The sequence below is a fragment of the Buteo buteo genome, chromosome 9 (assembly GCF_964188355.1).
Source record: "Buteo buteo chromosome 9, bButBut1.hap1.1, whole genome shotgun sequence".
NCBI lineage: Eukaryota > Metazoa > Chordata > Aves > Accipitriformes > Accipitridae > Buteo > Buteo buteo.
The window spans coordinates 8879157-8901640 of NC_134179.1; the positions used below are offsets into that span (position 1 = coordinate 8879157).

Sequence of the window (22484 nt, forward strand, 5' to 3'; positions counted from 1 at the left end):
GATGACATTCAATCCCACCTCTTCAGCAGTCCCTGTCAGCCAAAAAAGTCCATAAAAGGCAAAGTCCCAGCAAGTACTGTCCCACACAGCCTTCTCCCTGGACACCACATCTGGTCTCCTCTTCACCGCCTCCCCTTTTTCAGAAGAACAAGACTCAGGACTTCTCCCTGGAGCCCTTGGTGCAGTTCTCCTAGTCTCAGGGATACCGCCAAAAATTTTAGCTTAAACATCTTCAGTCCATGTCAAGCTTCTGCTTTTAATCCAGCCTGGGGTTGTCTCCAGTTACTGTGGGCTTCTATTCACCAGCCCTTGCTGCTGGATGCAACATCCCATCCTGCTCCTTTTCCTTCCTTGTCCTTCCTTACCCCCCAACAATGAAACACACTGAGAAATCCCCTCATTTCCAGAGTTTTCTCAGCCCGCTCCTAAAGAAAAGCTTAGCATCTAGAGATTGCACCCATTTTATTTTTAAATCTGAGCGTTAAGCTGGAATCCAGCCATGCTATGGTACAAATGCATTGACTGCATGTATTTAATGTCTTACAGAGGTAGACATGCTCCTTTGGTGTAGTTGGCCCCATTGCCAAAGCGATGGAGGCCTCAACACCCTCCAAAATCCCCAGGTACAGTGGGTCATCCCATGGCCATCCCCATATGAATGCAGCTCCATCGCTATCAATTTCCAAGCTGACAAAATCAGATCTAATTCTTGCCTGAACAGGCACTTTTCCAACTGCTGTGGAGACTTGACCTGTGGAAGACGATGCAAGAAAAGATAATGTAAACTTTGCTGGGAGTCAAGATAAAGGGAGGTGGAACTGCCCCTTAGGGGTTTCAAGTAGCTAACTGCAAACTCCGAGTCAGGGTGCCCTTGGCAGCAAATAACACAAGGACAGGCTGTTCAGAGCTGGAGGAGAGTCTGACAGTCCAGCAACGATTCCATGGAGAGGCGGAGGTAAAACACCTTCATCCCTTTAGGGTCAGCCAAGAATCCATTCACGAGCTGCAAATTACACACATTTACCGCTTTCATTTTCACAGGATTTCCCTTTGATGCTGCGAGTTATGCAGCTTTGCTACAGACCAGCCACAAAGATTTACTCACTGTGTAATGTTACTCTTCTGGGAGCATGTCTACAGGACATGGTGATTACAGTGGCAGCACTACAAACATCCTGCCCACACCTGGGCATGCCCACTGCTCCTTCCCATAAAGCCACAGCAGCAGAAAAAAATTAGGATGAGGTTACCAACGGCTCTTGGCATTGGTCTGACTTGACTCGGGGTGATATTAAAGGTAAAATAGAGCAGAACAAAGCTTTTGAAAATCCCATGCTTAAAGATGGGTGTAGAGGAGAGCATGGAAGACAAGGCTGGAAAAAGCAAACGCTGCCGCCTCCCCTCCCCCCCCCCCTTTTTTTTTTCCAGAAATGCACCACTGCAACTCAACTGCCTGGTTGCTGGTTGGAAAAAGCAGTGTGCCCTAGAACAGGTGGCAAAGCAGAGTCTGTGACAGCAAGGTGCAGCTACCACTGCAGCGCACATACAATCACTGTGCCTGCGGAAGAAAACCTCCATTTTTGCAGAAATCGCCTGAAGAAGTTGCAGTGGCTTCTAAGTAACGGCAGTAACAAGATGCATCCCTCAGGCTCTATGCTCCATGAACCCCATGTGGTTTTCATTTGAAAAAACAAAACTCCAAAGTTTTCAGTGACAGGTTTCATGAGACCTGGCTCTTTTCTTCAAGTCTTGTCTTAGGGAAAGCTCTATGAAAACTAAATTTTCTATGCTTCCTTGTGGACAGGAAAGCTAGAAAGGGTAACTTAAACCACTCCACAGGCACAGAAACCAGAGCAAAAAAAAATAAATTATTTTTCTAGCTACCATAGAGTTGCCATCAATTTAAAGAGAACAGAGACAAAACAGAGAAAAATGCCCTGGGGCAGACTAACACTTTGAAGCAGGGTCAGCTCCAGGGGTGAGAGGAGCCTTCCAGTTGCAGGGCTGGCTGCTGATCTCCTGAATGACCCTCTCCCATCCCGGGACAGATTTGTTTTCATAGTCTCACTCCCAGAAGGCTACAGATACGAGTACCTGCCATATGAAGATACAGCAGGTTGAACTGAGCCTTTCCTTTTGAGAATCTTTGACCAAAAATGGACAGCGTGACCAGCCAGCCTTCTCAACATTAAGGACCATTTAAGATTAGCAGCAAGAGGGAATTACTAAAAAAGGGCTTAGACAAAACCAACAAACCATGCCCATCTTACCATAAGCTCTACTATTCTGACCAAGGGCTCTCCGTTTAGCCATGGCTTGTTAAGACCCCTCACCAAGTCGTTTTAGTGTGCTAATTTGGCAGAAAACTTCCTTTATTTATCCTGGGCTAGTTTTCTGCTGGGTTAGCTTGCTGAAAAGACTCAGCTAAGGGCTACCAAAATGCCAGAGCCCATGCAAAAGGAGGCAATGAGGGCAGGACCAGCCACAAGCAGCAGACAGGGCAGGACTGAGCATTTACAGTTAGATCGGCACAGGCAGATGTGGAGCCACAACCCTACCTTCCCTTAATGGGCGCTAAAGAAATAACAGCTGTTGAGTTTTCCTACTATTCGCCATCTCGCAGCCCTGCATTTGCTCTGTTTATGAGCAGCTGGGAAGGCCAGCAACCTCCTGCCTTCCTGCCCTGCCAAAGCTGGAACTCCCAAGCATCCCACATCCACGTCCTGAGGACCAAGGTCCTGTGATTTTAGATGGCATGCCGAAGTTTACCTCAGACACCCAACTTTGGCAAGTTGACCAGCCTGGCACGCATCCTGGCACTTCCAGACCATTTTAATTAAGTGGACTCCAAACACTGTCAAGTACGGAGATTTGGACGCTTGTAAGGTGGTTCTTCAGGGACACCCCGCAGCAAGCACAAATTCACAGCCAGGTGTACAAGCCCTGCTCTGTCAATAAGCAGATGCTGAAAGTTAAGCACATCTTTACGCACGTTCCCCCGTGCTCCTTCCAAGCACAGCCGCATGCCTCATCCCTGCTGCTCCCTGAGCTGCAAGCTGCTCAACAGAAGACCTCACTCTCTGTCGGCTGTTGGTGCAGGTCCTTGAACAAGTACTAAATAAATGAACAAGTCATTTCCTGCAAGGCCAAACAAGCTCCCTGCCAAAGAGGTCACATACCACGCTCTGGCCTGATGCCTCTCCCTAGTTTATGAGGGTAAATTCCCATATCCAGGGGTCCAACGATTACAGCATTACATCTGAGCTAGGATTACTCTCACTGAAGCTAGCATTACGCTTCACTGAAGAGGTGAGGAAAACAACTGCTTTTGTGCTTTCTTTGCATGACCTCTAAAGTTCGGTTTGGGTTTCTTGGTTTGCACAAACCAAAACATTCAAACGAAATCAGGGAGTTTTCGCTTAATTCCCAGCTAGAGGACCAGGATCTGTCACACCAAGGTTCTTCAACGCTATTTTGGCAGTAAGGAGATCTGTAAGGAAAAGGCCTTTGAGGCAGGGCCTGTGACAAAGCGGCCAGGAGGAAATAGCCTCTGTGGTTCATTCCAGTCTTGTGAGCTCCTCCAACTAGCGCAGGGGTAGAAGGCAGACACGCTGGGACCTTTGCTTCCCATCTCTCATCATGCCACCCAGGATTGCTTAGATGCTTTCTGTGTGTTATTATGACATGGATGCTCTCAACCCCCCACAGCCCACAAGAAGGACCAAGCACCTCTAAGTCCTGTAATAACAGCCTGAGCTTTGGATTAAGTCTCAGAGCTGGTTAAAACGCACCTGGCAGGCCCTGCTCCACCATTCTGAATACTTCACTCCCGTCAAGTCAAAACAAGACTTAAAAGCAAACTGAATCTTCCACGCTTGAATCACATAGGCAACTCCATTTGCCTGGATGTGCCCATCCCCATGAGTAAGGGCTGCAGAATCAGACCCAGCTTTTCCTTACCATCCTGCCAAAAACACAGGCACACAGAAAGAAGAAAAGAAAAATCTTACTGACTGAAGCCCGTGTTGTTTTTTCTGTCCATGACAGCAAACTGGTAAAAGGCCTGACTCAGAAGCCTCCCCTGAAAAACCTGAATCATCACAGTTTGGAAGATGGTCTTTTATAATAAAGGAGTCTCTCTGCTCCACTCCTCCCTCTCTTTACAAGAGAGAATTTGAGTCAGACTAATGTGGGGGGGAGCGGGGAGAAAACGTCATGCTTTGTTTGGCTCTTTCTGCAAGGATGGCAGAGTCAGGTAGAGTTTTGGAAGCAACTCATACTGTTCAAGTTAATGAGAAGTTTCTATACCTTTCCTTCACCTCCAGTCCCCTTCAGCAGCCCAAAAAGCATATGGCAGACCAGTGGCTGGCAGCTGTATTTTGGATCTGCAGGGCTGCATTTGATCTCCGTTACACCTCTTATTTACCAGTGTGACTTCCTTGATGTCAGAGCGTAATCATGGACTTGCACTGCCTGGAAGAGAGAAGGAGGCACCCCAGCTGTACATTCAATGCCCGGACAAACTTTGTGAACTTAGATTTCTTCTTAATTTGTAGAATATAAAGATCTTTGGAATGACCTTCATATAAACACTGTAATATTGTAACACTTTGTTATTACACATCATTTAGCGTTAGGCTACCTCAAAGCGACTTGAAAAGGAGGCCTCGTCTTAGAGACCCAGCCAAGTGAGACACGGAGAGATTTAAGTCACCCAGAAAAGCAGTGGGAGCCACCAGAACAGAAATCCAGGTCCTGTGCCCTATCCTCTAGAGTCACACACCACAGACGGTTTATCAATTAAAACGCTGTTGTTACCTGCCTCTTCAGGAAGAGCTCTAGCCTATTTCTCACAGGTAGATACAAGTACACACACTTTCTGAACGAGGCTTTGGCGCCTTGCAACCCTCTGCAAACAGAGGTCACCCATGACTCAAAAAGCCGTGCTCCTCTGGACACAGGCTGTGGCAGAGACGGTGGCTGAGGGGAAGGGGACTGACTAAGAAAGACAGCAGCATTAAACGCCAGAACATATCATCTAACAAGGTGATTCAAGCCTAGGGTCGCTGGGCTGGATCACACCTCGATGCAAAGGCTCTACAGGAGCAGCGATCACTCCAGCGTCTCCACTGCACCCCAATGCAGTGAAACCTATGCCCAGTGTTACGCCACCATCAGTCTCTCTGGCATCAAGGATGCGAGCGAGCTGCGCGTCAGCCATGTACACTGCGTATGCTCCGAATACCACACACCACCTTGCTAGTGAAAACTACCCTGGGAGCACAGGGTAAGGCTGCCGCCTGCTGCCAGGGGAGTGGGAAGGGAGATGCCATTTCATATAAAAGCACTGCGGTCTAGTCAAAAGTTTGCATTTGATCTTAAACCACACATTTTTACATGGGAAAAATATTTAAGTCACTAAATCAAAACACATCCTCCCACCTCCTACCTAATCATGACACAAATGCAAACTCCAGAGAGCAGGAGGCTGTTGGCTGTAAGCGAGGTTCCCAAGAGAGCTCGGTCACTTAGGTCCCATGAAGAGGTAGCGGATGCAGTGGGCGCTGTGGAAAATTTCCACCTGTGAAACGATTCTTCTCATTGTCACTCCTGGCTCCGCACAGCAGAAGACACACAGGGTGCCATGACTATCATGCCAAATGCTATTTCTCATCTCCCGGATTAATTTTAAGCTAACTCTGAACACAGCGTGAGATACTCTCCCAAACTGACGCAAAACAGCGAGAGCCCTGACAAAAGTTAGCAGTGACAGCTGGGGAACACTTTGGACAATCCCAGCAAAGCACTGACAAATTCGCCTGTGGCACCGACCTTTACAGCCTGCACCTCCTTTACTCAGTGGATGGAGCTCCCTTCCATATCAGCAGGAAACCCGTGTATCAAGGAGAGCAAAACACGGGATGGGAATCCACACTGCCCTTCAGAGAGAAAAGCACACTCTGTGCCCCGTTTAAAATAGGTCTGAAATTTGCCTTTGCCACGTAATCTACAATTTATCATGTGGCGTAGGCAAGCGGCGAGCAGCCCGTCTGCTCTGCTGGAGAACAGGCTGGAGACAGCTCGGTTTCCCACTGACAGAAAGTGGGAAGAGAGCACAGGTCTGGCCCCACCGGCACAAGAAACAGAGTATGCCAGAGGAAGCACCTTCTCACTGGCAGTCTTTGGAGTTTACGTAAAAGGAGAACCGTATTAGTGTCACACATCCGCTTACACTGTGTGGGTAGACTCAAATATACTTAGGTACATGCATACACCCCTGTTTACTTACAACGATGCTCACGTCTGTCTTTCCTGGCCTTACTTCTCAGAAGCAATCACCACGTTCATGAAAAACAAGCGTAACTTTTAGAATGCATGTATAAAAGAAAGAAAACTGGATTAATTTAAGAGCATTTAAGTCCCAAATCTGAGAAACCCATCCAAGCATTGTTACGCTCCACAAGAAAAACTGCGTTCAAGTCTTAGCTGGTGTTTGTGCTCTTTCCTAAACATCAGAGCATTCCTTACACCATGCTGGACACCGCGAAACCCTTAAGACGCGTCTGTTTATTTAAAAAGCAAATTCAAGTCACGGAGGAGTACGCTCTCCTTCACTTAAAGGAAAATAAGCCTTCCGTAAATTCTGCTTACACTCACATATTTGCAATGCAAAATATAAATTGCTTGCTATCACCCTCTTTGTACAGCTGGTTGCAAAACGAAGCGGGAGACGGCCACTCAACAGCCAAGATCGACCGTCGCTCTTCCAAAAACCTTTTCCTCTCGGGATGGCACACGGGAGCCCGTTCAAACTGCCCCGACCCCCCCCCCCCCCGCAGCGGGAGCGCGGATGCCCCTGCCCCACCGGCATCGAGCGCCCACGGCCGCGGGCAGGTCCCGGCGGCAGCGACGAGCGCGTCCCGTCCCCCGGCCGGCACCCGAGCACCGGGACCTCTCCCGCGGGAGCCAGGAGGGATCCCGCTCCGCCGGCGCTGCCCGGCCGCGGCCCCACGCAGCCGAGGGCCCCGGCCCCGCGGCAGCTCGCTCCCGCAAAGTTTCTCTCGTCTCCCGGGGGCCGCCGCCGTCCCCCAGCGCACGCCGCCCCGGCCCGGGGAGGGCTCCGGCTCGGACCCCCGGGGCGCGGGGGGGGGGGTACGACGGGGACGACGGACGGGACCCGGCTGGCCCCAGCCCCCGCGGGCTTCGCCTCCCCGTCCCCGGCGCCCACGGAGGGCTCGCCCCCCGCGCCGCGCAGGTGACCCCACCCGCCGCCGCGGCCCCGCGCGCTGCCCGCCGCCCCTCGGAGCGGCCCCCGGCCCCGGCGCAGACTCACCGCCGCGGCCGGCCGCGCAGCCGGCCAGCAGCAGGGCCAGGGCGGCCAGGGCGCCCAGCTGCCCCCGCAGCAGCTCCCCCCGCCGCCGCCGCCGCCTCCGCCGCTCCGCCGCCGCCGAGGCGCCCATCGCGGCCGCTCCGCTCCTCCGCGCCGCGCCGCGCCGAGCCCAGCCGGGGCGCCGCAGCGCCGCCCCTGCCCGCCCCCCGCCGCCGCCCGCCGCCTGCGCGCCGGCCGGCCGACCCACCGCCCCTGCGCGGCGCGGGCAGCGGGCGCGGCCAGGCGGGACGGGGAGGGGAGGGGAGGGGATGGGAGAGAAAAGGAGCGGAGAGGATGGATGGGGCCGGCGGGGGCCGAAACTTCCCGGCCGGCCCCCGGCCCCCTCCCCGCCGCCGGCGTCCGGGGCGGCTTCCTGGGCGGAGAGGGGGCGGAGAGCCGGAGCCGCCCGTCCCCGGGCTGCCCCGCCGCGCCCCGAGACGCCCCCTCCACCCCGCCGGCGGTCCCGTGCGCCCGCAGCTTGCCCGGCCTCCCCCGGGGCCGCCGTCCCGCGGCTCGGCGGTGGCACGGGGGGGTCCTGCGCGCAGCGGGCGTGGGCCGCCCCCGGGAACGCGCGGGGGCTCCGGCTGCGGGCGCAGCCTGCTCCTGGCCTCGCGTTCCTGCGGGCAGCCTTCCCCCGACCCAGGCTTCCCCCGAACCCCGCCACATGCCGCCACAGGTGCCAGACCTGCCCCGGCCGCAACCGCAGTCCTCCCTAGGGCTCGCTTTGCCTGGGGTAACGGGGCTGGCAGCAGCATCTTCTGGGCCAAAACCTTTACCTGCTGTTACAATGTTTAAAAGCAAAAAAAAAAAAACCAAAACAAAAAACACCCAAAACCCCAAGCAGCCCAGTGCCCTCTCATCAGCGATTCCCCAGTCTGAACAGGAGGCAGACCTTGCTGCGGTTCCTTCACATTTCAGACACTCATACTCTGGAGAATTCTCACCATGGGTTGGTTCCCCCCCACACACACTGCGCTCTGAACTTTTTGCTGGGTGAGCAACCGCCCGCTCCACCTGCCCTTCAAACTGGTCCTGTGCAAGAGCAGGCGAGCGCAGACCTCCCGCAGGCGCTGTAACCACCACGCCTCTGGGTGCAGGCCCGGGCAGGGACATGGGTGCAAACCTGTGCCGGCACCCAGGTTCGTGCACTGCTGGGGAGCTGTACCACCGGCTATGACACAGGACAGCCTGTGCACAGCCGCTTCATCCGTCCACCACTTGGGCTCCCGGCTTTAAAAACCTAAGCTGGCCTGAACCTTTCCTCCCCTGTTCAAAATCGTAATTATTATTGCAGCATTAACGCAAACACCTACTGGCTGCACTGAAACCAGAGTATTGTGCACACACACGAGGAAACAGCTGCTCCTGCGGGGCCTGCAGCTGTGAAGAAACGCCATTATGCCCACACTGCAGGAAGGGCACTGGAGTTGCGTGACGTTATCTGCCCGAGGAGGTAGGATGAACGTCTAGCAGAGTCTGGGTTTGAACCCTGTGTCCCTGAAACCAGAGGCACTGTTTGGGACTTTTCTCGGGCCTCCCAGTCCCCCGGTGTCAACACCCTGACAGCAGCATTAGCAAGTGAGCTGGCGACACGGAGAGGCGTTGGCTGAGATCAATGAGAGAGTGCCAGAGCACGGGCAGCGCCGTCTTCAGTGCTAACACACTGAATTAAATCAAAGGAGGTTGATGCAATGATGGAACAGAAACTCTCCAAGAATATTTCAGACGTTTCATCATTTCAAGCTAAAATACTTCTGACAAAAACCCAAGCCGCAAACAGCGGCATGGAGAGCGCTTTCTGGTCCTCGCCTGTCCCCACTCAGCAGCCCCATGACTGACAGCAGTGCTCACAACACGCATGCAGGAGCTCTGCTCCGACCTGGAGCTGGCCCTCACCGTGGGAAGGCTCTTCCGTGCCGTGCATGGCTGAAGAGGCACCAGGCACTTGGTTGGCAGACATGGCTGAGCTTTGGGACACGGGCACAGCAACAGCCATCCAGCAGCCTCATTTCAATACTCACCCACATATCAAGCTGCCCACTACAGCAAAACACTTTTGACTGGAGAGCCGCCTTCGGATTAGATGAACAAGAAAGCAGAAGAAATACATCTGTTCCTATAGTCTAAATATTACCAAAGAGTTGCTAGGGCTAGCTGCACAAAGACACAGAAATAATATATTTTTTATTAGTTACTAACCATTCTCATTAGAGAGGGTCTCATTCTGGGGTCGGTGTCTCATGATGCACTCAGCTTCCAACCTCTCCTCCAAGGGTTTCTTGCAATTCTGAACTTAGTCAGGATGTCAGTTTTCAATGCTGCTCTTAAAGATTTATTGATCGTGCTCCTACACACAACTTTAGAAATGCTGGCGTCCCTGTTGGCCCCAGGTAGGCAGAGCCAGTTCCCATCCAGCCAGTAAACAGAGTAAGCTAACAACTGTCCCAGGATGTAACTATGGAAGAAGTGGTTTGGGCTGGGTTGGGTTGGGTTTTTTCCAGGTACGATACACTCCCTTCCCCCTGGCAGGGCAGGTTTTATCCCATGATAAACAACTCTGAAACCTATAGCACTGTCAAACACTACAGTAAGTCACCACAACTTAGGAAAGAGGCCATGCCTGTCTCGTTGCTTGCTCTTGATCGATACCACGTGAAAGCAGTCTACCAACTTTGGGGTGAGAGGAGTTTGGGGGTGAATGTACCCATTGCTGACATGACAGAGCACTATGACAGTACTTCCAAAGTATTCCTTTTAAATCGAAATGTCCTTTTGAAGTCTGTAACTGCTCAAAAATGTGACCCTGAGAGCCACTGCAAAATCATTATTCACCCCTCCATCATAAGCCTCCTTTCCATCCCATTGCAGAGCTGCTCGCAAATACCGAGGTGTAAGCTTGCTGTGTTGAGAATTAGACTAGGAATATCTGAGAAACCTATGTAGCTTAGGAACAAATTTCCCACTCGGAATCACAAAGTGATTTAGCTAATTCCTTACTAGCATGGTAAGCACTAGCTTGCGAAACATTTCCATTTCTGGGGAGCACAAGACAGGAGAATTCCCTCTTCTCTCCCACTGATAAACCAGCGTGTGGGTGGAGCAGGCTTTGAACTGATCTGTCTGCAGGAGGAAATAGAAGGAAGGGAATCGCCGTGGATGTTACTCTGCTGAGAGAAAAGATCTTATATTTATCTTCTGTAGGAGCCTTCTTCAAGAAAAAAAAGAACTACTAAGGAAAGAACAGATGAGACTAAGGTGCTGCTGAATATATAGTTTGCTCTATGTCACCTCTTCCATTTTCTTCCTTTCACTCTTGTTCTTCTTCTGACCATTTCGGTACTCTTCAAGGAGCATCTCTTGATCGCCTAATATTTGAACGGCGTGGGAACTTAATAATGGGTCACATTTAGGCCATCAGATCATAGCTACGTACCACCTGATTCCACCTTTTCAAAAAAAAAAAAGAATCTGATGATCACAGTGCTTTTTGAATGCCAATCAGCAAAGATGCATATTAGAGGCATTGTGACTGTTGGAGATGGGTTACATGGTGGGAACCTTCCTGAAATAACCACTGAAGGACTGCCTGGCTGAAACTCTTGTTGGACCTATCAGGCCAGGAACCAGTCTTAATATAGACCAAACTTAACAAGACTGACTTACGAGTCTTAATCAGTGTAACAGCGTTCAAGCGTGTATTAAACCTCACCTTGGGGCTGAAAAAGAACAGAGGTGCTAAGGAAAATCTTCCTTTCCCAGACATGTCCTGCAATGCTTTACTGATGCATGTGGATTCCCCACAAGTCACTGCTTGCATCTCTGTTTGCTGCCATGTAGACTGCTCTCCTGGGAGGGCCATGGAAGTGCTTTGCTGCAGACTCCAGAGGAGGTCCCATTAGCTTTGCTAGGACCGTAGGAAGTTTCCCAGAGAGCTGGCTCTCAGAGGGGAAAAGATGTGCTTTTGTTCTTTCCAGAGCCTCATCACAGCATAAAACCACATAAAGCATCGGGAGAAAACTGTGTAAGTCACAGGATACAGATGTGCAGAGATGACAGCCAGATGTGCTTTAGTGGAGCTAAGGAACAGCCACGACTGTTTCAAGGAGAGCAAACAGCCTCGCGTACTTGGCATTTTCCCCTGCAAACTACGCCAAGTTTTGCTCTTCAGACCAAATAGAGATTTTCTTCTGTTTGGACTGTCAGATTATGCTCACAAAGAACTTTCAACCCTGGAGGAACATATTTAGGATTAATGCGAAGCAGCATCTTTAGGTAGACATTAGCCAGCCAGAATCCAGGCTGCCAGGTATAGTGGTCCCCAACTAGTGGGCAGCATCCCGAGTCAGTTCAGAGGATCGAATGGGGGCTGGACACCAGCACTCGATAGCTTCCCTGGAGCTTTGCCCAAACACCTGCAGGGTCAGGGACACCGTGAGATTAAAGCTGGGCAACACTTCCCATGCAGAGACCAGCTCTGGGCATCTGTATGGCAGAATCACCAAGTTTTACTGCTGTTGCATTTCACGCACAAAACTGCTGCTGAAGACATATCTAAGGCAGTCTGAGCAGACCAGAAAGAAATAACAGGAGGTTTCCTTGCTTTGGGTTTTAGTCTAGGACCCTACTTCTTCAGCACAGTTCCTGTGCCATTCCTCCAAGTCTCTGTCTACACAGAAAGTTTCACACTTTCATCTCACGCGTTAGCTGGTTATACATACGTTTTAAGCAGTTTATTGGCAGGGCTGTGGTGGCTGAGCACAGTTGAAGTACAAGATTAAAAGGAATAGACTATCAGCAGGACGGCGGTGGCTGAGCACGGTTGCTTTTCTCCTGTGAAGTAAGAGGGGCTGGCTTAAACCAGCTGTTTAACCCACAAGCCTTAGACACGTATCCTCTTTGCAAACCACAAAGAGGATGTAATTAAATACACTGCTGATTACCACTGATGGTTGCTCCCTCCTTCCCGCATGGGATCTCTTGGTGAGCAGAAAGCTTATATGAACAATCCTCTTCTGCTCCCATGCAAAGTTAGCCATCTTAATGCCCTTTGCTGGTGACACCGGTTTCAGTAACTCCAACCGACTTTGTACTGAAGGAGGTCAGGGAGTATGTGTACGCTCCTCCTCCGCCGAGCTGCAGGGACAGCACTGCTAGCTGATGGCCAGCAGCTGAAAGGTGCAATGTCTTCAGTCAGCTAATGGGCAGTGCCACACCAAGCGATGACAAACTATTTCCTATCAGTCATGCACTTGTACTCCAGGTTCAAAGTGGTTCAAAAGACTGTCCCAGCTGATACGATTTCCATGCAAAAACAGTTTACAGTAGTTTAGGTTATGCCTATTACCATTTGATTTAAGAGCATTTAAATAAGTTTGCATCTGCTTAGATAAAACAGCTTAAGGTCATACCCTTGGATAAAGCTGGGTGTCTTCCTTATGAAGGCTGGCAGTTCTCCTCTATCTGAAAAGCTTGAGCAAAAGTGTTTGCACTTGCACGCTTTGGGGGAATTCAGGATTTTAGGGAGGCATCAGTATGACCCAAAGTCTTCCTGCAACAGGAGAGAGGCCCGTTTCCATCAGAGATGTAACAAAACCACGCTCTCGTACGCCCTAAGCAAATAGAGGCAATACCTCTGGCAGACCCATCAGTCTCCTGGGCCAGAAAAGGCCTCGGTCGAATACACTTGAAGCCTGCCGGCATCGCACAGAGAGCAGCTGAGCAGGCGATGGCTGGAGGGAGCTACGGAGGCGGGCAGGGAGGCGAAAGGTGAAGAGGTGGGGGAGCGCTCGGAGGAGCTGCAACACACCAACAGAAATACGTGCAGGATGAAAACATCTGCTGTGCACAGGATGCTCGCCACAGGGTCCACAGCAGCCCAGGAGCCCCCAAGCCCTGCCAGAAGCAAAGCAGGAGTGTCGGCATCGGGGTGTCATAAAGCCATCTTTGCTCAGCCAAGGACAGAGGCCGCATGCTGAGGACAAGGACATTTGTCTCTTCTGGGTTTTGGGCCACTGAATGGAGGGAAACGGCCACGGGAAAAGCAAAAAGAACGATTCCAAACAGCAGTGTAAAAACAGGGCACCAGGTCCATTCTCAGAACATGCCCACACACGCATCTATAGCATCTGTGTTGTTTCTCCCTCCCATCAGTGACAGGGGGTGCCTGTTGTACGGGAGGGAGCGGAGGGGATGAGCTCTCAGTCTTTCAGCTGTTTAGGAAAATAAACAAGGCTGTGACAGAGCTGATTCTGGCTCGCCTTCACCCCGAGGGTTTTTTTGGGGGCTGGGGTTTTTTTTTTGGTGGTTAAAGGAGGGCAGCATCATCTGGCTTTCTTACTCCATTTCTCTTCTGTACTCTCTCTTAGACAGATTTTGCTAAAGCTTTCCATGTCCTCTCTTTCTTAACTGAAGATTCACTATTAAATAAACACATGAACAAATAGGTTAAAGAAATAATATGTACTGTATTTGTATGTGTATATGTATTTGTCCCTTTTTGAGGCTTGGAAATATTTTCTTCTCCAGCCCCACCCCCCCTTTTCAGGTGCTATTTTCCCTTACTAAGGCCAGCCAGGGTGGGAGCTGGACAGGCAGGACGGAGCAGGAAAGCCCTCCTCTACTGGAGCCCCCCAGCTGTGGAGCCCCCTGAGCCCTTCCCAGGCTGGAGCACGCAGCACTTCCACACCGTCGCTCTGGGACCAGCGCATGGGTGACGGCACTACCCAAGGTCGCCCACCGCAGGGGTGCCTTCCCCTCTCCCAGGGTACTAGAGGCGAGCAGACAGCAGGCTGCCAGGTCTTGCAAGAAAGGCAGCGCTTGCCTGGGCCAGCATCCAGAGGGGGAAGCCTGCAAGAAGCGCTGCGAGCATTTCCACTTCAGCAGAGAACAGTCTCTCCTCTTACCACATCGAGCCATTGCTCCGGCACTACGCTACCAGCAATGGCTGTCGGCGATCTGTCACTGCCTCCAGCTTTTCTCGGTTCCTGCCTAGCCAAGATCCTCCTCTGCCTTCGGACCTACACGGTGGGCTCCCTTCCCAGGGCCACTGCAGAGGCTTGTCCCTGTGGTTAAGCCTCTGCTAGCGGCATATCTTTGAGAATATCTACTATTTCAGCGGCAAGGAGAAGTAATTACTGAATTAAGTCTGCAAAACATAAAAGCCAACTAGGGTTCTTTCAGGATGAAAGAGGCAATAAAAACGCTGGTATTAATAGAAAAATATTTGTTACTTCATGGGATATCAGGGCTTCCTGTGGTTTGAGGTTATGTCTTGCATAGCTCGTTGCTGAACGCCTCAGGATGACTCTGCTTTCCTTTTTTTCTTTCAGCAGCCAGTTTGTTCGCTCTCAAATCAACTATCTGGTTTACAAATAGAGCAATTCTGCATCTCCTTATCGGATGTCCTTTCGCGCTCTGCTCCACTTCCGCAAGCACGCGCAGACACCGACTAGGCTGGCGGTACATCTGTTTGCATCATGCCTTGGTGAAAGGCTGTAGAATAACAACTGGTCTATAGAAAAGCACATTGAGAGCTGCTATTCTACCTGCCTGATAGCGCTAGAAAACAGCGACATGTAACAAAATCAAAGGGCAAAAAATTCAAAACAAATGCAAATGAAATCCTATTACACCCAGAGAAATTACCCTGGAGGACCCTTTGCCACAGGAAGTTGTTTCTGAGGCCAAAAAAATTTCTGAAATGCAAAAGTAGGCTGGGTAACTGTGTAAATACTGAGAATAGCAGTGTCAGAATTAATCCTAACATTAGTATATCCAGAGTTCACTGTTTACAGCCTGTAAAAGTCCTAGAAAAAAAAAGATCAAGAAATCTAATGCAAAGCACAGATCACCACTGATACACCTGCACCTTTAGTGCTGGAAACCCCTGTGGCAGCCTGCCCGTGAGGGATGCTGTCCTCCAAAAAGCATCACAGGTCAGAGACGCTGGCGGGATGCCAGACTTTGCCCCCATCTTCCTCACACGTCCCTGTCCCCTCAAGACCCACTCTCGGAGACGACAACTCTCAGATTTTTCATACGAATTTTTTCCCTTGGCCTGTATGAAAGCACCTTCTGTTTGCTGCCTTTCCTGAACTCTCCTGCTGCTTCCTTGTTGAACGCAATGACTCGATAAGCTCTTTATGACAGAAACTCTCTCCTCTGCCCAGGCCCCAAGCTGCTAATGCAATACTGGTCACCATCTCAGGCAAAGCCACTGGCATCCCAACACTCACGCTACAGGTTATGAGTAAGACACACCTGAATCCTGCTGATGCATCAAGCCTCATGGCATGCTGATGGGTCACGAGGCAGGTGAAGGACCTGCCGTGGGAATCGTGACTTCCAGCTGTGCGCTGCTTGGCAGCAATGCAGCTCAGCAAACTTTGTCCTCTTCGAGAGCCACGCATGCCCAGGACAGCTGGAGAGCTGCTCCAGGGAAACACAAAGCAAAGATGCCATGGCAGGCTGCACCAGCCTGCGGAGAGGACCATACAGCACACCTTCTCCCTTCCCCAGCCCTTTGTACCACCTCACGTGGTCCCTGCCAGCCCACTTCTCCTCCTTGTCCCGGTCCCTCCGAACAGCAGCCCTGCTGCCTTCCAGCATTTCAGTCGCTGGAACAGTTGATGTTCAGAGGGAACATCCTCGAGCTTGCTGAGCTAGCACTCTGGCCATCACCCAGGTCTCTCGTAAGGCCGCTGAACAGCACCAACCTGAGGAGTGCCTCTTTCAGCAGCTGCCAGCTGGACTCCACGCTGCCGACCGCATCTCTCCGGGCCCAGCTCCCCGTTCTTCTTTTAGCCCCCACGCACTGAGCAGTAACTGCAGCAAGGCAACTATAAGAAATAGCAGCTGTCTTCATACAGACGCAAACTGTGCCCTCCCCACTGACCTGGTAAAGCTGGACAGTGGTTTTCTTATACTTCTACAGAGGTAAGAGAAAGCAAAGAGCAATGACTGCTCAGCACGTGCCCTGAGCCCGGGGGTGCAGCAGTATCTGTTGCTCACCTCGGCATCTCCAGCAAGTCCTGTCAGAGAGCCCCTTGCCGGGTCCTTATTCCCCTGGCACTGCAGGTCCCCAGCTGCTCTGGGGTGACCCTGGTAGCCTCCCCCAGACCTCTCCCTGGGAGTTTCCATCCGGCAGCAGACAAATCTTCCTTTCCCCCACCATCTCGATAGCGTTCCTGGGTTTAGTGAAGGCTGGAAATGGCTACTGCCAGCACGGCAGAGGAACTTGTGGTCTGCAGGAGAGGTGTAAAAACTGTAAACCCTAGGGGCTGTTTGTTCCCTTAGCACTGGAAGGACCTGTACATGGCAGAGATCCCTGGGCTAATCTATAGGTCCATATCTGAAACCGGCTCATCAGCGCTTCACATATTAGCTGATGCAATCAGATCACAGTGTTGCGACTTCATCAGATAATTCCCAATTATAATAAGAAATGTTGCTGCTTGGCTGAATGAGCTAAACTTACTGGCCCAGCTGAAGTAGCTTAATTAAAGTCACTGGAAGGAAGCCGTGCTCATCTTTCCTGTGATTAGATACATGGTTTATAGCTTATTTTTTTCCCCAATTCCGGATATAGAAGAAAATGGACAAGTTTATACAGGAAGCTTCATTGGCATCCTAAACTGTGAATGAAACACACCTGAGCTGACAGGAGACCAAGAGAGAGATTCAGTAGGGATGTTACCTCCTGCCCAGTGGCAGCCCTCACTTCTCCGCCTATAAGGATGGCGCTTGACAAAATTTGTTACCAGTTCTCAACAGCCGAGCACAAATATGTTCAAATGATTATCATCGGCTTGTGACCCAGCCTGCTCCGGAGTACAGCAACACTGCTTGAAAGCCTGCCCGTGACTCCCTAGAGATGCTAGCAGGTTAGTGCATCTGCGGTGCTCTACAGAAGACCACTTGTGCTGTAGAGGTTGGTTCTTCATTTCCAGAATAAGCAGTAAGAACATGCAAACAGATAAACTCCTACTCAGACTCAGCTTCAGCTCCATTTCAGTCTCTCTGATTTAACAGTCAATGCATCTCAAAGCCTGCATGTTGCTCCTGGAGACATCTAGTGAGTAGGCAGTGTAATGCAAACTAACACAGCCACCTGAAAGCACTTTTACTGAGAAACTTGCCTCCCACACGATATATGAAATAGGACATCACATTTCTAGTCTCTAACATACACCTCTTCAGCTTTGTTAAAATAAAATCTTTCATTTGGTGTGGTGAACATCAGATTTATTAACCTTATGCTGAACTATAAAAACACAGCCTTAAACACACGGGAACCTTGACTCCTCCAGCAATGACGTGGTTCGACGCATTAGTTGTAATGTCTGCCAAGGCACCTCACTAAGACTTGGTGGTTTTCACTGCACTGAAAATTTGGGTGCATTGGGGATTGCTGTCCAGTCCATAGCACATATGGCCTCAGAAAGCAAGTACAAACCTATTTTTGAATGGAAAAAGAGAGGAATCCCCTCCAAAAAAAACCCAAGAGACCAGAACTTGTGGGTCAGGAGTGTTCAGGTCACCATTAGCCGTGTGAGTAAGTAGCCTGCCCAAGGGCTGTCAGAGCTGCTCCTGTTCACATCCCAGAAGACAGCAGCAAGGGAACGAGGTAGAGGAAATCCCTGCAGATTTTCTCCCTCTGGAAGCAGGATGAAAGGGAGCCCTGGCATTCCTGTACTGTCCTTTCGGACAAGGGGGCAACTCAGATCAAAGAGAGCGTGGTGACTGCAGCAGGAAGCTGAGGAGCAATCTGCAATTCCAGCTGTCAAGAGCAAGGGACGCAAGTGCAGGAGCAGAGTGCCCTTGGGCAGAAGAACCTGTCGGTCTATCAGTCAATTAGTTCCATGGCCCGGGTGGTCATTTCTAACACAGGAGCTGTCTGGTTGCCTGCTGATACAGCAAGTCCCAGCACCATCATCATCCTCTACACAAAGTGCTGCTCTGTGCCTAGAGTACGCCAGTTTCGATGTAAGTGACTTGATAACGTAAATCAGCAATTCTTCATACAGATCATCAATTTTCAATTTTGTTTTGCGGTGGTGGTTTGGGGTTTTTTTAGGCTACAGAAAGAGCAAGTATAGTCCATTGATTGGTGTAATTTGACATTTCCTTTTTGTGCAGAAAGAAAATAGTGGGTCTATGCAGACATATTTAAACCACTCCATTACTTCAGGGGCGATTTTACCTGTTAATTGTGCCAAGGTTAAATATGTACAAAACAGCTTTTAGAACTTTAAAAAAATAGTTTAAAACTTCCTTAAATGGATATATAGCAGCAATGAGTTCATCAAAACATGTTTTACATTCCAAACTAGCAGACTGATTACACTAAAGCTGTAGCATAGTTATTATATGTTGCTAATGAAATAGATTTGATCGCTTATGGTCAGCAAATCCTTCAGCATTTTAGGCCTAATAAATATCGTCATGTTTTTATACATATAATGGAAGAAAGAAACAAGCTCCTTGATGTCTTATCTCCTCAATACCACCTCAACCCAATTTAGCTGAAATATTTGACCAAGTTCTGGACAGAAAATATGCTTTAGAAGTCAGTGAGCAAGGATGATCCTGTTAAGTTTTGAGAAACAGTTTGTCACTTCCACAAACTGCATGGCTTGACTTTTATAAAACACTGATAGCAAACCTGTAGTCTTACATATTATTTAGTATTTTGTTTAACTAGATTAAGATACATTTGTGCCTGCAAATTGGTAGCCATAATTTAGTCACATTTACTTTAAAATGTTTTATCTTAAAATAAAATTATATTTAAAAAAAAAATCTACCAGAAATTAAAATCCATCTAAGTACAAAAGTTCTACTTTATTTTAAAAAGCATCTTTATTACTCAGTACACTTTTAAAATGCAGTATAAACCTCTGGCACTTCCAACAACAGGGAACAGGACAGCATGGGCACCCATCCCGCAGCACTCCAGTAGCATCCCTGCACGGAGCCGATAACCCCCATCCAGTTTGCAGCCAGCAACCGCCACCGTTCCAGACACGCTATCACGGCCAGCAGGAAACAGCCGGCACATCCAGCCCAGATGGGAAGGTCCCACCGTGTGCAAAGACCAAGCCTCTCCCAACAGGCGCTCACTCCCGTTTCTCTCCTGTTCTTGGTTTGGAGCCTGGGGCACGAATACGAATTGGGGGGGCTGCAATGTGCACGGCCAAAATCAGGGCCGTGCTGTGCTGAGCTTCAGGCTGCTGAGCTGCCCAACACCGTCAGGGTTTTGGGAAGCCCTTGGCCAGATCCTCAGTGCTGTACCCCAGCAGCATTAGATGGCCAGGAGACAGGAGCAAGCGTAATTAAAAGGTACTCGAGCGTGCTCCGCTGCCAGACCCTTCACTCTGCCAGACATCACCTTAACAGCCTTACCATGCAAAGACTTAACAGCCTGCCATGCAAATGCCATGTACATTAAGTTAATGCACATCAGGACACTGTATTTTGTAAAAACAAATAAAGAAGTAATGGAATTTGAAGTCAGGCAGGACCATGAACTCATCCTGAGAACCTCATCCAGCCACCCTTGTGCAAAGCCCAGCAAGTGGGGGCTCGCTGGGGTTTGCTCCTGGGATTCCTTGTGCCCCAAGCCAGACCTCTACTCGTGGGCCAGAAAGCCAAGCTGTGGGGTCATCCCAACAGCCCCAGCAATGAGATGAAGTCCTCAAATTACGTGCATTAAGTATAGCTTAAGGGACGGCAAAGCAAGCTTCCACTGGGTATGCTTCAAATTCTTGTCCAATACACTGTATTTTTTCCTGAATAGGTATGTGCTGTATTTCTACTGGCTATTTAGAAAGGAAAGAAAGAAAACCTCATCCAGACCGTGACTTCATACCTCCAAATAATTTTTTTTTTTTTTTAATTTCACACTTCAGGACCTAGCACTCACCTGTCATAAATGGGTTTCATTCTGCTGACACTACACTACTATATCCCTAATAAAGCAGGGTGGGTTGGAAAGCAGTGCAAGGTCTTACCTAGACAGACATGCTCAGGAAAAATAACCTAAATTAAGTCACTGCTTGACTGTAAGTGGATTAGTTAAACTGCATTCAATCCCTCAGTGCAAGTTCTTATTCAGAAGCAAAATGACCTAAATTTGATTTACCCACACTCATTTCCAAACTTAAATAATATTAAGGCCACTTTAAATCAGAGTAGAACTGACCCCATGGAAATTAAATGCAGTTTAAGCAATCCACTTGCACAGATAAAAAAAAAAAAAAAAAATCAAAGAAAATATTCAAAAGCTACTGGCATTAAACTGCTAATTGATAAGACTGCTTTTCCATTTGTTCCTTAGTTAGTGCTGGCTGTTGACCGCAAATATTTTTGTGCTCTTAATTGCCTTAAAACAAAACTTGAGCCTAGGCAAAGAAAATCAGGAGAGAAAATTCAACTTCTGGTCGGCATCAGATTTTTTTCTAATTCAAATAAAAAGAAATGGTAGGCTCATCTCTGTTTCCCATGCTCAGGAACTTAATTAGGAGAGCAACTCAGCATCAGCTGATGTGGATATGCCAGGTACCACCAGCTAAGCATCTGCTTCAAAAGAACAGAAACAGAGATGGAGACAGCACTGACCATAAAAGAGCTGAACCACCAATAAAAAATGGAATATCCTTGGTTGAGGGATACTGTGGTCTACAGATCACTGTGAGGTTCACACCACACGAGTCCCGTTAGATCCGTATCCACCACAAAATGAGAATTTCTCAGGATAAAAAGAAAACCTGGCCTCTGTCCCATGGGCAGCCCCATCTCCGCCTCATTGCTGGGAGCACGAGAGGACACGTCCCCTTGCTTGCACCAGGCCTGAAACGCCGCACTGTGGTCTTCTGGGCAAGGTTTTGCAGACAGAGCTCCACTGCTGCTGCTGGCGGACCCAGTGGGGTGGATGTCAGCAAGCTCGCACCCAGAGGAGCAGCTGTCAGGCTAATGACACAGGCACCTCCGAGAGCCTAATGAGCCTCCACGGCCTTCGGATGAGGGCTGGCTCGCGTCCAGCTGGCAGCAAGTACGGACCTCCCCTTGCAAAGGCTCACGGCAGCACCACAAGCCACAGCAGAGGCAGATCACCCCCATTTCATAAAGGCCAGCAGCAACAGCTGAATGCCTCACGTACCCAGTCTCCTACGAAAGAGGAATGGAATCCCTCCTCAGGCAAATACCATAGCTCTTCCCTAAGTTTCGGCACACGCAGGAGCCGTCTTCCCCGTCCATCACAAGGGTTACCGCCTGCACCCTTGGTGTTAGTCTAGTAATGCCACTAATATTTTGCACTTACATAGGACTCCGCAGCGTGACAAGGTCGTGGTACAGAACGAGGCCACCCAGGCTGCGTTCCTGTAGAAATCACTTCAGCGCAACAAATCCACCTTGCCTGTTCAAAGCTATCAGGTGAGCAGTCAAGTACCCAGTCAGCTGCTTGTAGTGCTTTTTGTGGTAATCTTCTGTAACATTTCGGATAATTATGGGTTATGTCATTAATTAGGGAAGTAAATGAGCCCTCGGTTTCTGCTCCTAGCAAAGATGTAGAGTTACAAAGGCAACAATATTTTAAGTAAATAGCCAACCTTTGAAAGACGACTCTCAGGTGCTCAAGATACCGTTTTAGTGAGTTAATTATCCAGCGTGCCACCCTTTCATTATCTGGTAATTCAGCAGTTTCATTAAATCCTTAGGCAAAGGCTCTCTTCCCCTCCCTTGTACTCAGCCAGCTCTGCGGGGACCATTGCAGCTCAGGAGCAGGGCCCCAGAGCCACACCGTCTGACACCTCAGCTGCTGGGGCAGGGACGGCTGCTCTGCTCACCTCGACATCCCAGAGGTTCTTCTTGGGGGAGGAAAAAAAATTGCTTTCCGAGACCCAACAGCAGGATGGAGCAATAGGGCAGACTTCCCTGGTTGCTTCCCTACAGCCTTCCACAGGAGAGTACTTACATTTGTAACGGCTGAAGAGCAAAGCATCTGTCCTCTGAAACCTGCATAAAACACAGGCTGGATACCAAGCGGACACGGAGCCAGACGCCGTTTTGGTAGGAGTCACCTTGATTCATCAGAGTGCCTTATTGCACACTGAAC

At 49.8% G+C, this 22484-nt stretch overlaps 1 protein-coding gene across 3 annotated transcripts in view; it reads right to left on the reverse strand.

Annotated features, from left to right (window-relative positions):
* LOC142034287 (sodium/potassium/calcium exchanger 3-like) overlaps positions 1 to 7477 on the reverse strand; it is a 282832-nt gene extending 275355 nt beyond the window's left edge. For all 3 annotated transcript variants that reach the window (XM_075035262.1, XM_075035261.1, XM_075035269.1), the window contains exon 1: positions 7334 to 7477. In XM_075035262.1, coding sequence (XP_074891363.1) covers positions 7334 to 7460 — 127 coding nt within the window. In that variant the 5' untranslated portion in view covers positions 7461 to 7477. The remainder of the gene's footprint in view (positions 1 to 7333) is intronic.
* Positions 7478 to 22484: the final 15007 nt, after the last annotated feature.